We start from the raw sequence: 17,780 nt of genomic DNA on the forward strand, positions 1-17,780 counted from the left end.
CTTAAAATCGGGCCGTAATGCAAATTTTATAAGATGCGGGATTGACCATGGATGGTTTTTTCGAGAAATTAAGCTTAGTAGTATATTAAAATCGCACCTTATGTAAGGGTGTCCACTATAAGGTGGACACGCCCAATAGCCCCGCCCCAGTTTTTTGTCCATAGCCCCGGATTTTTGTCCATAGCCCCAAAATTCTATTTCCGCCACTATAGTGGACACCTCCAATAGCCCCCAAATTTTATAATCAATTTTCATTTTAAAATATTTTTTATTTTAATGAAGTGTAATTTAAATAATTGCAGTGTAAAATAAATAGAAAACGAGGTAATTAGGGCCGAATATTCGTACTCCACTTTTTCCGTATCTGTTCGGGGTCGCGACTCTCGGCGCCTTCGGGTTTGAGCTCCTCGTATGCATCAGTTACGCGCCTCCAAAAGCTCCCCTCGTGCTGATCGTTGCCAACCACTGGGTCCGAAGTGATTGCATCCCAAGCCTTCGCCACGGCAACGCTCTCGTCCTTGGTGTATAGCTTCCCCCTGTTGGACCCAGAACCAGATCCACCGCTACCGCCAATGCCACTGCCCTCGCCACTCGCCGTGCGACCACCGCCATGGCCGGAGCCCCGACTGCCGCCTCCTCCCCTACGGCCTCCACCCCTTGAACTGCCGCTACCTGCTCGGGTCGGAACGGGCGTTTCCACCCGTGCTGCCGGTGTCTCTGGGATGCCGGAACTCAGCAGGCCCATCATAGTTTCAAATGCATCGTGATCTGCTTCGGTGATGGGAGATTGGCTGGCCTGGAAAGGGGAACCCGGTCGCGTCTGGTGAAGCGTGTCGAAGGTGGGTCTGTAATCTCCAAAAGCGGAACGACTCAGATTCCGCTGTAAAGATGGGGGAGTTGGAGAAGACCTCCACGACTGAGATGGATGAATGGGTGGACTCGATGCCCACGGTGGGGGAGATTGATTCCAATTCCATGTCTGGGACAGAGTCGCATATCCGCCAAATCCCGACCCCTGACCTGCATATCCGCCAAATCCAGCTACATGGAAAGGATTAGCCGACTGGTTTGACGGATTGCTGCCATATCCCGATTCCTGAGAGTCGGGTGATTCGTCGTCTCCTCGTTGCATTTTTTAGAGAGCTGAGATGTTGAATGATTGTTGTGGAAATGGTAAAAATAAGTGGGGAATGGTTGTATTTATAGAGGAAAAAGGAAAAATAAAAAATAAAAAATTTTGCACGCGTCGACCGCCGCGTCGGAAGCTGCGGTCACTATGACCGCCGCGCCTATAGGCGCGCCTCACCCCCACCAGCCGCGTCCTCGCCCCGCACGCGGCGAAGCCGTTTCCGCCCCCCTCCCCCGTCCTCAGGCGCGGCGGCCACCCCAGCCACTATGACCGCCGCGCCTCCCGCCTCGCCCCACACCCCTCTTCGGCGACCGCCGAGCCGCTCCCGTAGTGGACACTCTAACCCTAATTGTTAGCCATAACATGAGAAAAACGAGAAAATGATAGATATGCACGGTCTCCAACCTTACCCTTTGGCAGCATTGAAAGGGCATCTCAAAAGTCTCAATCATCCCAATAAATCTACACCAATTATTAAAACGTGTCTAAAATCGAAAACACTATCCACCTATCTCCAATTCATTTATTTGTCCAACGTTAGACTTGTATAAAAAGGCCAAAACATCTCACTCTTACTCCATCAATTTAAAAAAAGAAGCAAAGCCTGCTTAAAAATGGGGTCTCTTCTTCCACTCCTCCTCCTCCTCCTCCTCGTCTTCATCGCCCCATTGTCGAATGGGTGTGGTATCACAATCTACTGGGGCCAAAACGGGAACGAAGGCACGCTACAGGCCGCCTGCGCCACCAACAACTACAAATATGTGGCCGTCGCCTTCCTAACCACCTTCGGCAACGGCCAAACCCCCGTTCTCAACTTGGCCGGCCACTGCGATCCTCCCTCCGGCACCTGCTCCATCTTCGCCAACCAAATCCGCTACTGCCAGAGCCTTGGCATCAAGGTACCCCGTTAAAGTTTCAATTTTCTCATTATGCAACGCCTGTTATGTTTTTTATTATTTTCTTATTCTATTGAAATAATTTCTTTTTTTTTAACATGACTAAAAGGCATCAATTTGTTCATGAATGAGATGACTTCATAATTTAATATTCTATTTTCAAAGGTTATGAAATTGATTATAATTTAATCAAACTTCTTAAGTAGCTAACTATTATCCCCAAAAAAGTGGAATCCTTCTCATTATTTTTTTCTGCGTCCGTTCCTGCATCAAGGTGCTCCTATCCCTCGGCGGCGCAATCGGCAACTACGGCATCTCCTCCACGCAGGACGCCCAACAAGTCGCCGCCTATCTATGGACCTCGTACCTGTCCGGCTCCGGCGGGCCCCTCGGCAACGCGGCCCTCGACGGCGTCGACTTCGACATCGAGTACCCGACCTCCACCCTACACTGGGACGACCTAGCCAGGGCGATCGCCGCCTACAGCACCCCCCAAAGGAAAATCTACCTATCCGCGGCGCCCCAGTGCATCATCCCGGACCGGAACCTCGACGTCGCCATCAAAACCGGGCTCTTCGACTACGTGTGGGTGCAGTTCTACAACAACCCGCCCTGCGACTACAGCGGTGGCGCGGCCAGCTTGATCAAGTCGTGGAACGACTGGAGCGCGCTGCTGCCGGCAGGGAACGAGCTGTTCCTGGGGCTGCCGGCGGCGCCCGGGGCGGCGGGGTCGGGATACATTTACCCTGAGAACCTGAAGAGCGAGATTCTGCCGGTGATAAGGGAGACGCCCAACTATGGAGGGGTGATGCTGTGGAATAGGTACAATGATGTTAACAGTGGGTACAGCTCGCAAATTATCGAAGATGTATGCCCTCCGGCGCTCGGAAAATTTGAAGAATTGGTCATCTCTCAAGTCATTTGAATGGGAAAGTGGAATTAAGCTGGTTTTCTTCATTCATGACTAGTGTGAATGGATTGTTAACTAAATAAATGTGAAAGCCAAGCTTGTAAGTTGTGATCAACCTAATGAATAAAATGCAGCTTGCACTTTTATTTAAGGGTTAATTGCCTATAAAATCGCGGTCAAATTGAGTATATAACCCTTAACCAAAAACAATAAACCCTTAACCAAATCATAAAGATAAAGGAAGTTTTCAGAGATTGGGCGAAATGGCTGCACTAAATCCCGTATCATAGAACTTATTCCACACCATCACCCCTCCATAATTTCCCGCATTCTTGATCGCCGGCAACACCTGCGATTTCATCACCTCTGGTGGAATGTGTCCGCTTGTCGCCGCATCGGCCGTCGCTGGCACTCCGATAAACACCTGGCCCCTGGGCACCGCCGCCACCCACTTGTTCCAGCTGTCAAGAACTCCGTCAAGTCCACCGCTGTAATCACACTGCGGATTGTTGTAAAACTGCACCCAAACGTAATCGAAAAGCCCCGTCTCGATGGCCGGACCCAGGTTCGCATCGGGAATCGGGCACTGCGGCGCAGCAGAAAGGATCACCTTCCTCTGTGAGAGGGCTTTGGCCAGCTCATCCCAGGGCTGGTTCGTGCCCTTCTCGATGTCGAAGTCGATGCCGTCGAGGACGGCGTCGCCCAATGGCCTGGTGGCGGAGCTGCCGCCGAGGTAGTTGTCCCATAGATAGGCGGCGACCTGCGCCGCGTCGTCGGGGGAGGAGAGGGAGTAAGTGTCGGTGGTGGCGCCGCCAAGGGAGAGGAGCACCTTGATGCCAAGGGCTTGGCACGTGCGGATCTCGGCACTTAAGCCCGTGCACGTACCAAAGTCGGTGTTGCAGTGGCCGCCGAGGTTGAGTTTGGGGATTCTACCGCCGCCGAAGGTGCTTAGGAAGGCGATGTTGACGTATTGGTAGAGGCCGGAGTTGCATGCGTCGGTGAGGGAACCCTCATCGCCGCGCTGGCCCCAATAGGTGGCGATTCCGGCGGCGGAGGCAGAGGTGAGGAGGGAGAGAAGGAGGAGGGAGGCGAGAAAATGGGATGCCATTTAAACTGATTGAGTTGTTTGTGACTGAGAAAAGCTACGAGGTTATGAATTGTATTATAGGCAGAGAATTGTGGTGAATTTTCTGTATTGTTAAGGCGTGATCTAGACGGCAGAAAATGGGAAGTCAAGTCATCGCAAAATGATAAATATTGAGGATGTGACGAGCTAGTCACGCTGTGGAGACAGATGGATGAACCAACCTACGAGTTAGAGCTGTCTCGTCCCTTCTCCCGTATGATTTTCTATTTATATATTTCCTACATTTTAATTAAATGTGTTCAATTTATACACACACACACATTGCTAGCCTACCCAATTTATACTTAATCTATCATAGTAAAGAAAATATTATGCAGACTAGTTGTGTCGGTGTGTGCAAATTATGATGATACTTCCTCGTCCCCTAAAACAGTAGTTTAAGTAGTCTTAATGGATAGTGATAGTAGAGTAATATGCGATGAAAAAAGCTTCCAAGAATAGGAGTGTACTAATTTTGATGCACATACCAAAAAGGTAAACAAAGACTATTTTTTGGGACGAACAAGCAGAATGCGAACGACAGAGATGATTCAGGGTAAATCCTCTTATATTCACAATCAAACCACACAAGATAATCCATTACGGGACAGAGAACCTAACTTCCTATTTGATGGATTGTTGCTTTCATCTACTAAGAACTTAACCTTTTCTAGCCCCTGGATTAAATGGCTATGAGCGAATCGTCATTTGATTTTCGATTCATTTACCTATATCAAATTTCTTTTTTATTAATCTCGTAAATTGAAGTAATTGTTCATTCGCAAGGTGGAAGAAAATGGAGTTTTCTAACAGCTGATATAAACGGAAGAGAAAACTTCACGAAACAGAAATTCAGCAGTCAGTCAGTCAGTCATAAGGTTTATAATACACGCAACTAAATTTTCCCTACAACCTTCACCGCTACAAACAAGCCTTAATTCCCAGCTTCAACTGACATGAAAATGGTTCTGTAGAACAGAGAAAAAGGCCAAAAAAACGAAAATTCCCAAAGAAATGGCTGAATGGTCAGTTGGTTACCCGTGAAATGGCGAGTACATCCATTGAGCCTTGCTAGGACAAGAGGCATGCAAATGGAGTATATGAATCTTCAATCTCCCTTTCCTCTACACTTTCCTGACCTGAATGTTATGTGTGGACTGGAACCGCCAGATCGGCTGTTTGCCACTCTGTACAAGTGCAATCTCCTCACCCTTTTTCACCATTCCTTGCTTCTGTAGGAGAAAACATCAAGTATAAGAAGACATGTAATGAGGAACTAAAGAGTTAGATGTTGAGTAGTATAAGCCTGAAAGGGAGTTAATCCGTCCACAAGAGCAGCGATGGTTTAGGCGTCAGTACAGTTATATTTAGGCTCAGCCCATTTCTGTGGATAGGATTCGTTTTTGTGCCTATTTATACCTCCTCTCTCATTGTAAATTGTATCAAAAAAATATGAGATGAAATCTCTGGCTTAGCATTGCCCCCGGATATAGATACACATCATACCAAATGGGGTGAACAACTCATGTGTTTATTTTGTTTGTGTTTGTGTGTTTATTTCCTAACATTAGATTCAAAGACGGATGCAAAAACAAGATAATGCAAAATCAATGGAATCAAGAGGATCATGCGGACAATACTGGGAGAAATTGATTTGATGGCCCACATTCGTTTGTGCAATAGTATCTTAAAAAGGTGAGGAATATAGCTTCTACTATGAAACATAAAAGCTTGTCAATGTGTGATCGCTTTCGTTGAGTAAGTTACAAAGTACTAGTACATATAATTCAAGTTAAAGAACAGATGAAAATGTACCTGCAATAAATCCAATGCATTTGCAAATGTCTCGTCAGCATCTTCCAAGAAGTTCATGTGAATGGGGCAAACCCCCTGGTACAAAGCCAATCTCTGTTGTACTCTCTTGCTGTTACAGAATTACAAAAAAATGAAAAAATCAAGCTATGGGGTATTGTGCCCTGTCTAATACCTCAAAACTAAAAACTTTTACAATCCCCGTTGAGGAATGATGATTTACTTTATATATATAGGGGAGCGTTATTCTCCTATTCATCCCTTAGATCCTTTATTCTTTTTAATATGGGCCGTTAGATCTCATTCATCAACGGTCCAGATGATCTGCATTATTACACTATAATGATGCATTATTAGTCGGTGTGTATTATTCAACTGAAAATCTGCATTATTACACTATAATGGTGCATTATTAGTCGGTGTGCATTATTCAACTGAAAATCTGCATTATTAAATGACACGTGGCACCAATCTAACTGTCGGATGACAAAATCGTGGGGCTAAGATTAAAAAGAACAAAGAACAAAAGATACAAAAGGAAATGAATACATCCCTATATATATATATATATATATATATAATCAAACATTAAGTTCCAGACAACGACGTGACTCACTCATTTGTGAAAGCAAAAATTGTGCCAGATGGCCGGTAATGGCTGAGGAGAACTGCCATGAAGCCTGTCCTGGTGAAGACAACAATTGAAGTTCCAAGTGTGTTCGACATCATTGTCGCATGGAATGCAAACATTTCGCTCATATGATTCTGCAAAAATAACCATTAAACAATAAAGACTGTCAATATACTCGATATTTTTGTAGACAAATTAAGGTTTACATGTGTAATGAAGTAACTACTATACTGACCTCGAAGGCTAGTCCTAGATTTGGAGGAGTTTGTGCACCCACTGTAGTAGCCTCAGTCCTCAAAGAGACCGTGTGCATGACCTTGACAGCTTTCAGAGGGAACCTGTCACCTATAAGGGTTACTCAAGAACGAAGAAAGACTGCATGCACTCTTTTGATTGTTAAGTTTTAGTTTGTTATTGTTATTAGTTATTCTCTCTTTGGTTATTATTTATGAATTAAGTTAGTTAGTCCATGGGATCCTTTCACAGGCTCTCTTGGCCCAGTCAATAAAAGGGTTCCTTCTCCTTACGAGAGGAACCATTGAGGTGTTTTATTATTGATCAGATCCGTACAGATGTGCTTGGGAAGGGAGGGTTCATGTTCTGTGAATCTTTGATTCTGGTTGTAATTATATTCCCCTAGTTCCTGTTGAATGGTTGTCATTCTCCTTTAATTTAAGTCTCTAACAGAACCTAATTCAGAAATCTAACTAGTATAATCATGCAAAGCAAGGAGTAATAATTATGTATGAAATTGATAGGTGAGTGAATGGTCTCACGTCACGATCAATGTAATATCACTTACTTCCCATGCGCAGTTTCCCCTGAAAGCATAACTGCATCGGCACCTTCCTTGACAGCAATAGCAATATCCGAAACCTCTGCTCGTGTAGGAGTAGGATGTACAATCATGCTTTCAAGCATATTTGTTGCCACTATGACTGCTTTTCCCATACTTCGACATATGCTGATAATTTCTTCCTACAGTTGAAACAATTTGATTTTGTAACATATTGCGATAATGGCCTGGTTTTGTGGATTTATACAGAAGATCTCATGAGTTACCTGTAATAAAGGGACTTCTTCAATTGGCAACTCTGCACCAAGATCCCCTCTGGCAACCATTGCCTGACAAAGAAGATAAAATAAAACAATCATCATTACCTTGCACAGTATCTTTCCTTACTTTATCAGAGTGAGTTTCTACATTAAACATGTACATGTGTATATACATATATAAGGCTAATATTGACAAACAGAAAAAATTCAAATTAAAAACAAATTCTTTTAAAAGTACAAGGTAACTTCCACAAAATTGAAAATGCGGTTGCACCAATGTTTAAAAAGCAATTTTGAAACATTACCCCATCAGATGCAGTAATGATTGAATGCAAGTTAGGTATGGAATCTGCACTTTCAATTTTCACAATGACGTGAATATCTGCACCAGCATCTGCAGAAGAGATGGGGGAATTAGAAGAGACAGAGAATTATTATTTCAGAAATACATTGACTTTTAATTTGTACTATAATAATAAAATTATTTGTTCGATTCTCAGATCAAGAGATCGAGATTACCTTTGAGATAGTTCTTTAGTGCATGGACCACAGCAGCATCCTTGACAAAGGAAACAGCGTAAAAGTCAACTTTATTGTCGACTCCAAATTTAATATCATCCCAGTCTTTATCTGTTGGATTAGTACCAGAATATAATTACTTAGAGAAATAAAAAACGAAGACATTACATGGCAAACACAGAAAAAATAACAAATGGTTCAACAGATGTGTTCCTTATCTAACCAGTAATGGATGGAAGTGTTGCACTTTTTCCCCGAACATTAAGATGTCGACGAGATTTAAGTTCTCCTCCATCAACAACTTCACATTTCACTGAGTCTTCATTCTTTGATTTTACTAAAAAGGACATCATACCACCTGTATAATCAAGCAGTGGTCAGCAATAGTTTAAAAGTTCCGTACAATGTACTTGTAGATATAGTCACTTGTATAAGATGTCCTGCCCGCCCCCTTCCAGAAACAAGAAAAAAGAAGTCACACTATGACTCGTGCACAGAAATGAAAAAACAAAAAAAGAAAAAAGAAAAATAGTAAGTTCAATAGGAACATATAAACATATGAAAATTAACAATTGAGCTTATGATTAATGATGCATGACCAAACAAGCAAAGGCTAGAAAGTCATATTAGCATTTATAGATAGCCTAATACATGAATAAGAACAAAGCAATTCTACGAAAATCACAATAATGTACCATCAACGAGAAGCATGTCCCCATCTTCAACATCGTTAACGAAATCATCATAGTTGACACTAACACAATCTGCAGTCCCAACTCCTCTTCGAATTGTAAAAGTAAATTCCTGACCCGGCACCAATGTAATTGGTTGAGGTAAATCACCACTTCTAACCTCAGGACCCTGCCAGCAGAATTCGGGATGGTCTTAAGAATAAATCAGTAAAAGTAACAAACAAATTGAGATTTGCCAGTTTAACTTCTATCAATAACGCTCTACAAGTGACTACTTACTTGACTAAGACAGCAATTAGAAAAAAACAATCAATTTCATGCCCACAGCACTAGGAAAATTTTGGAGGCAAACGGAAAAGAACTTGCCTTGGTGTCAAGCATGATGGCAATAACATTGTCCTTCACTTGAGCGTTATATTCTTTAACCAAATCAATTACTTTCTGGTGGGATGCATGATCTCCATGGGACATATTAAGACGAGCAACGTTCATACCAGCCTCAGCCAGCTTCCATATCATTTCCTTAGTGTCAGTCGAGGGGCCTATTGTGCAAACAATCTTTGTCTTGCGTCTAACCATAGGCTTAGACCACACACCCAAAGATGTGTCACCAAGTTGGGGAATCACCTGCGAAAACTGATTTTGAACTACAGCCTGGTCGAGAAAAAAAACAGAAAAAAAGCTCCTTAAACCTGTACAATATCGTTTCACTTCATGCATGTCAGTCAACAATTAAAGGTTGACACATCAAGTCTTCAACAGAAAAATATCTGTACGGGAGACTATATTAGGCACCACAAAATGCACCATTGGACATATAAACTTCAAATCGAAAATCTCCAGCATCTCCAACGATGAAGCAACACATAGGTTCAATACAACATAAGCAGATTTAACTGAATTATTTTAATGAAATAAATTTCTACCAGTGGCAAATAATTCTTCATTCAATCAATATCCCAAATTCCGAACCAAGTTAGAAATATCAATTCAGAAGATAAGCAACAACGATTAGCTTCCACCATTACACCAAGGATATTAAGCCAAGAATTCAAGTTTTTAGTTAAGTATAATCGCAAAAATTCAACACACTCCACAAATGCTTCAAAATTACTCGCGGAGACAGAAATTCTCGTCACTTGAGGAATAAGATAAGCAACAAACCAGTATTCACCTTGATATTAATTCAGCATTCTTAAAAAAAGCAACAAAAATTAAATAAAACAACAAACCTTAACTACATCTTCAGGAGATACCGGAACAACTTCCGCAGCAGATCTCCTCGCCACGACCGGCGCGCCGCTGACATGCACAGCTCCGCGGCGGCTCCTCCTCCTCTCTGTTTGAGCCAGAACCTTAGCTCTAAAGCCACAGCTCGGCTTCAGCTTCTCCGCGCAGCTCTGTGGAGTGATAGAGCCAGGATTGGCCACCAATGAAGCATGAATCAACCGCGTCGCCACCACTTGCGCCATTGCCGCTCAAAGAGAGAGAGAGGGAAATGCTGGAGAGAAGAGATGAGAATTGAGAGGGAGATTGGAGAAATCGCCGATAAATTTGGAAGTTGTGTCTCGTTTGTATCGAAAATCGAAGAAAGAAAAATACGGTTTTGACGTCGTCGTTTTGGTTGATTGTGTCGAGAAGCTGTTCAGAGACGGAGGTGGGCTCCATATAGGTGCAGTTAGGCCCAAAAGTAAGGCCCAAATAAGCCCAAAACTACACTTCCTTGAAAGAGTTCATGATAGGAAACGAGAATAGAACAGAATAGGTGCAGTTAGGCCCAAAAATAAGGCCCAAATAAGCCCAAAACTACACTTCCTTGAAAGAGTGCATGATAGAAGACGAGAATAGAACAGAATGTAAAGTTTGTGAGACCGGACATATTATTAAATTAAACATAATGACAGAGTGTTATGCTTTGAGTGGAAACAAACTCCAAATTGTAGATATAAAACTTAGATAAACAACAAAAAATAAGGAAAAGAGAATACTTCATTTCATTTTCGATGCCATGCCTACAACTATTTGTACTAGATCCCATCATAACTACATGCAATGAATCATGGAAACATGCTAAGTGAACATGGGAACCAATAAAAAATTCAGAAAAAGTTATTGTTTCATCATTTAGTTAATTGGATCAGTCTGACCATTGGTCGGGTGGAACTACTATGGCAACGAGATGGATGCACACCCGATTTGTTATTCATTTTTATTACTAGTATGATTTCTTGTTATTTATTTTTACTGCTTCCATTTTGCTTGTGATATGAAATCTTCCTTTGATAACTTGTTTTCTCATTAGGAACCCACAAAAAACAGCCTGTGACAACATGGGTTCTATTTCTACAACACCAAGTAACTCGTGTATCAAATCAAAGCAAGACAGCTACCCAATAGATTACTTTCACAGAGTAACACATGTCAACAGTGTTTACACTTACAGGAACTTCTTATCCTTCAATGGCCCTCTCGGAATTTTACTCAACACCTGGGAATGGAACACGGCGTACTGTTTCTTCAGCTCCACCTCAGCTTTCTCCGCAAAAGCGTCCACCTGATCCTCGTATTTTTCATAAAGCAGAGGCACTGAGTGCAACACAACGAAACCTGTTTACACGTGGGGTGTTGGTAAGTCTAGGGGGAAACTCGAATGAGGGAAAGGTGGCAATCGGCAATGTGCATACCGATGTAGAACAAGGTGAGGAAGTTGACGCAGCTTCCTAGTACAGAAAGAACCCACAGTCCAGCAATCACCTGGAAGCACACGACAAAGAGTAAGTTGTTAGATGTGAATCAATAATCCAATCACTCGAACAATCCAGAAACGAACAAGGGGCTGATAAGATTAACATACTGCAAGGAAGCTCTTCACATCTTTCCCTGATGCAATCTCTTGGAGGGTGGCAAGAGTGAAATTGATTTCACTCCGGAAGGCAGAAGCTACATCGCGAACAATATCCTCGGGGATAACAACTTCAGGGATCCTAGGACGAGATCTGAAAAGCATGACATAGGATGTAATCATGTAAGATGTCTGTTCTAGTAGATATCAAAAGAGGAGAGCTTGCAGTTGATAAACGTACTTGTTGATAAAAGAGGATGCATTTGACCACAGAAAAACGATTGCTAGACCACAGATCAGGATATGGCACACTAGCGCTAACAAATGGTACTCGAGCAATTCAAAGAGCACCCAAATCAGTGTTGCAACACCAAGCACGCCAGCTGATACTTTCTTGTTCCTCCATAGCAAAATATCAGCATCTGCAAGAGGGGGAAACAATATGTTGGTTTGGCATCTAAACTGCATATCAGTCAAATACTGGCGTATTCCATATGTTCCACAAAGAATGAAACTAAAAGGATATCTGACAGACACACGGCAAACTCACTATCTACAAATAGGATTTAATTGAAATTTTCACCCAAAAAAGATACAAAGAAATACAAAGATGAAATGTACATCATTTTTCCATTTGAACAACCTAATGGCGCGGAAAAGAGAATCAATGTTCCTTTCATCTAACATATAGTTTGATTTTAGCTCGACTTATTTCGTGTGTTCCACAAAGAATGCAACCAAAAGGATATCCGGTAGACGCACAGCAAACCAACTATCTACTAATATGATTTCATTGAATTTTTTACCCGAAACGGGTACAACGATATACAAAGGATGCAATACACATCAATTTTTCCATTCGAACAACCTAACTGCAGCGGGAAAAAAAAGTCGATGTTGCATTAATCCAACATATAGTTTGATTTTAGCTCAAAAGGAATGCTATGCATATGCCACTCAGCATAAGACAAACAGATTCACGTATTCAACTACTGTGAAGTTAATTAACATTGCATATGTACAAATAAATTCTCCGTATGAATATAAACAGAACAACAAAGAAACAAATTAATCAAATATGCAAGCTAATAGCAAATCTGGAAACAAATGAAGGTGGAAATAGCATTCCCTACAAGAATCAGCTAATCTTCTCTCGCTACCAAACTAACAAATTAATCTATTCATATCCACAAGTAAATTAATCATCACTCCATAGTGATAAACCCTAATCACTCCTCAGCAAAACCACATACAAATTTCATTTCCGAATTCCGAGTTTCGATACTAACAAATTTCAGATATACCACACGCATCCATATAGAGCAGCGAGAGTAATAAAAAACGATTTAAAAAATTTCATAATGCAATGCCATACGTTTTCCACCGCCTAGAACTTTGTGGATGGACTTTTCGCGGCCGAACAGGCGGTAGATCTTGGACTTGACGGCGGAGGCGGCAGATTTAATGCCGTCGTCGCCGTCCGAATCCGAGGACGATGATTCAGAGCCGTGCAATTTCTCTGTGATCTTTTCGATCAGAGATTCGGACTCGTGCTTCTCATGCTCGCCGGCGTGATCGGCCATCGATTCCAAATTCCGATCTTAGTCGCCGCCTTGCGTTGGTTTTTGTTTAAAATTTTCAAACTTTTCACGAGATTTATGTTTTCGTGATTTATTGACGATTAAAGTCTATATTAGAAATATTTTTAAGATTTCAAAAACACAACATTTGAAATAATGGTGATCGCAATAAATTGCACTTGTAATATTTTGTGGTAAAATAAATTAAATTGCACTAGATTGGGTAGATACATAATTAAATAACATTTTTAATTATATTACGCCTCTATGACTCTATCTATTCAATATTACGTATTAAAGCATTGTTAAAAAACTAATTCTTGTAACTAAATGATATTAATACAGTTCATTATCAATAATTTTAGTAATAGATATATAAGTTTTAATACTCCATAAAATTAATACAATGTGAAAGATAAAGAGAAAATTATTAAAATATTGTTAATAAAATATACGTAAAATTAATTTTATTATACAAAAATTTATCAAAAAAACATAGACTTAATGTGATATTTAGCTTATATTCCGATTAGTTGTGTGGTATAGCCTAATACCTAAGGCTCTACTTGGTATGATAGAATGGAATGGGGAATGAAATGACATTCTTACGTCTATTTCGTTTCCTTGCTTGGTAAATTCTTTTCTTAGGAATCACCATTCCATTTGGAATGGTCATTCCATTCCATATGGGAATAGTCATTCCATCAATTTAGCTAAGGAATGGTCATTCCATTCCATATTCCTTTCTTCTTATTTTAAATTTTAACAAAATTATATAAATATGATTTTATATTATATTTAAATTTAATATCATCACAATTTTATAATAAAATTAAAATTATAAAAATTTTAATAATTGAAAAATCCACACACACACTACACACATTTCACATATTTCACACACACACGCACTTCACACACTACACTACACTACACTACACTACGCTACACTACACTACACATATTTCACACACTACACACATTTCACATATTTCACACACTACACATATTTCTCACACACGTACTTCACACACTACAATTTCCTCATTTTCCTAATTTCCAAACAAACCACAATTAATGGAAATCGACTTCCCAAAAAATGGGAAAAAAGGAAAGAAATATATCAGCAGCGTTATAGAACATAGAATCAGAGAAGCAAATGATCAAATTCATGAAATATATGAATACATGTATCTATAACCAAAAACAAGAAATTAATCTGCCAACACACAAACATAGCTCGGTTTCTTACACAGCATAACAGCAAGTTCAGTTCCTGCAAGCACATCGCAATAGCATTGAAAGTCATCAGCTATCAAGAGCTTAGGCGGTATGCTACTATATCATCAACCGAGGCCTCGGACATACTGATCAACAGTTTTGTTAAATAGCTCAGATCTGCATAAACAAGGCATTGCATATGAAATTATTATCAAAAAATCACAACAGATTTCAAACATATAATGAAATCACTGTTAAATAGAAAGTTCTGTGAAACAGCAAAACAAAACAATGCATATGAAATTAGTATCAGCTAATCACAACAGTTTTCAAAGGTATAACGAGTCAAAGAAGAGTGGAAACCAAGTGAGCGCTCGACTAAGCTCAAGTATAGATGTTAGAAAGCCTAACAACTCTTTCACCCATTTCCAAATGCTGATAGTGAATTTTCATGGAAAATTTATAAGAGTTATTTATGAACACATTTTTATAGCTTACGCTATGCTATTAGCATTTTTAGGTGACATTCAATTCGTTAGACAAGATAAGGATGAGTCAAAATAAGTTTTGTATCGGATTTAATTAGTCATAGGAGTGGAGGTGAGATGATTAATCATGGGATGCAATGCATTCTTGGCATTGTGGAGATGAGCCAAGACACATTTTCACGGGCCGAGCTTTTGGAAAAAAATGCAACCGAACAAGAGATAAGATTAGACATGGCCTTTAATCAGAAGTAAACATGACAACGGCCCCTTAGTAGAAAACATGAATTTAATCTAACAAGATGATTAATGTAATAAGCTTGAAAAACCATCATTATTTCCTCATCCAAAGTAAGCCCGAATAAAAGTAGCAAACAAACTAGATTGAACAAATCCATAGCAACAAGAAGACATAAGTTACTTGTTCAAATCCATTTTTACAGAGAGACTTGATTAAGAACTTTTTTATTCAAAAGAAGCATAATTTACTGCTCAATGATGTCTATAAACTTACTGTGGTTTCTGGATCAGTACTAGAGTGCATTTAGAGAAGTAAAAAGCCAAAATGTTAAAGTGATAATTAATATAGGTACAATTAGAATGTTTTTATAATTCATAATCAAGTTTTACGGCATATCTCACACTGAAATTAACACTCACCTTATGGGAGTTCCTGGAGTATATAATGGATTCTTGACAACATACTCAACGTACAAATTATAAATGTACTTCAAGGAATCTCTCAGATCGCCCGTTCTCGGGTGAGTGACTAGAATTAGCTGCATAGAAAACAGACTATTTAGCTCACAAGACCATGATAATATATTTACAACTGTGAATTAAAAGACAAGAGAAATGAAGAACAAATGGAAAAACAATTTTGTACTACAAATCTGTATGCACGAAGGTTGTTTCATTTTAAACCATAAAAAGAGTTCCATATTAGATTAAATATTGAGGAAAAATGAAATTTAAAAGCTCACTAGTGTGCAGCCATATTGGAAAACATACTTCTATGTTTAACAAACCATGAACAATCTAATCTCCAAAATTAACTACTCTTGCTGTAGACTAAATTCATAGCTCTAGTTTCTTTGGCTGATTAGATGTGATTGGCATGTATACGAACATAATCTTGTACAACTAGATTTCTCTATCCAAAGTTCCAAACCTAGATCATGTCCAGCTTAGTGATCCAATTTGACAGAAAGTTACCAGTGAGCAGAACTTAATATCATCCATCCTGATCATTGAACTCTTAAATTGCACTCACTCAGACAATAAATGAGATTAAAAAGTTCAGATATGGAGATTGGTGTATAACTGTATTTTAGGCTCAATACATTTCCTATCTTGACTATGATATGTTTCTTATTGTGACTAGGAGCAATGCTCTCTATATTGCCTATATACATAGAAATGATCTCTTATTGTAACTTGCAGCCAAAAATTATAGTGAAACTATTGGCTTGGTACCATTCCTACACATAGATACACATAACATCGAACCGAGAAACAATTCATGTGTTTGTCTTGTTATATTCGTGATTACTTCTGCGTTTATTTCCTACATATAAAACACATTGATACCAAAGACTAGGAAGCAGTTCAAAGAAATTACACATCATATACTAGCAATTCTACATCAAAGCAAATACATCTCGTGTTCTTTGCATCAAGTAGTAACCACTCCATCCCTCAAGAACAAAATGTTGAGGTAATTACACTATTTATACAAAATGTTTCATGGCTCTTCCATATTGCTACAAAAAGTCCAAAGTTTGCACAAATCATACAAAAAGTTTCATTCGAGATACATTCTATCATCTATGTTTAGATGACATAAACTCTTTGCCTAAGTGGGATACCAAACATCAAACAATGATGAAACCTTTTGTACCTCCGGTATGCAAAGAGCTAACGTCGCCTAAACACATGATAAAATGTATTACTCCAAAATGAAACGTCATTTATGAAACTTCAAACTTTCAAGCCAAATTGCCAACATGAAAAAACGGTAAAACATTTTGTATGAATAGTGTAATTGACCCCCAAAATGCCCCGATAATGGCGGCTTCTCAAACTTATCATACGAGAACTAGGCAATGGCATCAAGTACCTTAATCCCAGAAGGACTCTCCATGAAACTCAGTTTATACGTATTCGTTCGGAAGCTGTGGAAGGAACAACCTTGCCCCGGCAGCTGAGGTACCCCAAGATTCCCCTTTTCAGCACTGTCCCCAAAAAAACACAAAATCACAAATCAAGACAAAACAACAGAAAACCCAATTAAAAGAGCCAATTTTTTTGGCAAAGGGAAGAGAACAGTTTCTAAGGGGAATAACGTCGAACACCTGGTGGGATCCATCTTTGCAGTCAACGATTTGAGGGAGAAGAGGAGTCCGAACATGAGCTTGTGATCTTGCTGCGAGCTGAGAGTCTTGAGCGGGCGATTCCATTCCCTGTAGAGAAGGCACACTCCGTTTCTGTTGAATATGTACATCATGTTGCCGTTGTTGCCGGATGCGGTCGGCACCGGAGGAGATGGACTGATTTCTGTGCCGCCGAAGAACTGCATTTTGTTTGGGGATCAAATCAAGACTCCGCGGTTGATCGATTCGATGGATTTTTCAGCAGAAATTGACGCGATCAGTGAGGATTTCATACCGGAATTTTGTTCTCCTGTTTTAATCTCGACAATAAACGATAGTAAAATACTGTTGATCTCGCTTTTATTGGATACATACATAATCAGCCATTTGCCGTAATTTCTAGTATTTCTATAGTAGTTTGATAGTACTCCTCCTAAATAAATACGGACTAGTAATTTCGTTTATGCACATTATAAATTTTAAAATACAATTAGTAAAATAGATTTTAG

At 40.0% G+C, this 17,780-nt stretch overlaps 5 protein-coding genes across 8 annotated transcripts; 1 reads left to right on the forward strand and 4 right to left on the reverse strand.

Annotated features, from left to right (window-relative positions):
* Positions 1–1,689: 1,689 nt before the first annotated feature.
* LOC121807744 (hevamine-A-like) lies at positions 1,690–3,086 on the forward strand. Its single transcript, XM_042208049.1, has 2 exons — positions 1,690–2,028; positions 2,300–3,086. Exons 1-2 carry the CDS (start codon positions 1,744–1,746, stop codon positions 2,948–2,950), a joined length of 936 nt encoding a protein of 311 aa, XP_042063983.1. The 5' UTR covers positions 1,690–1,743; the 3' UTR covers positions 2,951–3,086.
* On the reverse strand, positions 3,056–4,261 carry LOC121807745 (acidic endochitinase-like). Its single transcript, XM_042208051.1, has one exon. It carries the CDS (start codon positions 4,041–4,043, stop codon positions 3,183–3,185), a length of 861 nt encoding a protein of 286 aa, XP_042063985.1. The 5' UTR covers positions 4,044–4,261; the 3' UTR covers positions 3,056–3,182.
* Positions 4,262–4,880: 619 nt separating this feature from the next.
* LOC121807743 (plastidial pyruvate kinase 2-like) lies at positions 4,881–11,318 on the reverse strand. Of its 4 annotated transcripts, XM_042208046.1 has the most exons (13): positions 11,213–11,318; positions 10,004–10,272; positions 9,138–9,425; positions 8,775–8,940; positions 8,303–8,437; positions 8,080–8,190; positions 7,866–7,954; positions 7,567–7,629; positions 7,307–7,482; positions 6,740–6,842; positions 6,490–6,638; positions 5,877–5,985; positions 4,881–5,293 (listed from the first exon to the last, which is right to left on the reverse strand). In XM_042208046.1, the coding sequence occupies exons 2-13, from the start codon at positions 10,241–10,243 to the stop codon at positions 5,186–5,188; spliced, it is 1,737 nt and encodes a 578-aa protein (XP_042063980.1). In that variant the 5' UTR covers positions 10,244–10,272; positions 11,213–11,318; the 3' UTR covers positions 4,881–5,185. The 4 variants fall into 4 exon arrangements, with proteins under 4 accessions (XP_042063980.1, XP_042063982.1, XP_042063981.1 ...); XM_042208048.1 differs by lacking the exon at positions 11,213–11,318 and having other exon boundaries at positions 9,138–9,398; positions 10,004–10,362; XM_042208047.1 differs by lacking the exon at positions 11,213–11,318 and having other exon boundaries at positions 9,138–9,407; positions 10,004–10,362.
* On the reverse strand, positions 11,093–13,292 carry LOC121807746 (reticulon-like protein B2). The gene is made up of 5 exons (XM_042208052.1): positions 12,989–13,292; positions 11,855–12,035; positions 11,626–11,767; positions 11,456–11,525; positions 11,093–11,378 (listed from the first exon to the last, which is right to left on the reverse strand). Exons 1-5 carry the CDS (start codon positions 13,194–13,196, stop codon positions 11,209–11,211), a joined length of 771 nt encoding a protein of 256 aa, XP_042063986.1. The 5' UTR covers positions 13,197–13,292; the 3' UTR covers positions 11,093–11,208.
* A 1,048-nt stretch (positions 13,293–14,340) lies between these two features.
* LOC121806530 (trafficking protein particle complex subunit 1-like) lies at positions 14,341–17,671 on the reverse strand. Its single transcript, XM_042206599.1, has 4 exons — positions 17,254–17,671; positions 17,019–17,133; positions 15,560–15,678; positions 14,341–14,591 (listed from the first exon to the last, which is right to left on the reverse strand). The coding sequence occupies exons 1-4, from the start codon at positions 17,475–17,477 to the stop codon at positions 14,540–14,542; spliced, it is 510 nt and encodes a 169-aa protein (XP_042062533.1). The 5' UTR covers positions 17,478–17,671; the 3' UTR covers positions 14,341–14,539.
* Positions 17,672–17,780: the final 109 nt, after the last annotated feature.

Source organism: Salvia splendens, chromosome 6, assembly GCF_004379255.2.
Source record: "Salvia splendens isolate huo1 chromosome 6, SspV2, whole genome shotgun sequence".
NCBI lineage: Eukaryota > Viridiplantae > Streptophyta > Magnoliopsida > Lamiales > Lamiaceae > Salvia > Salvia splendens.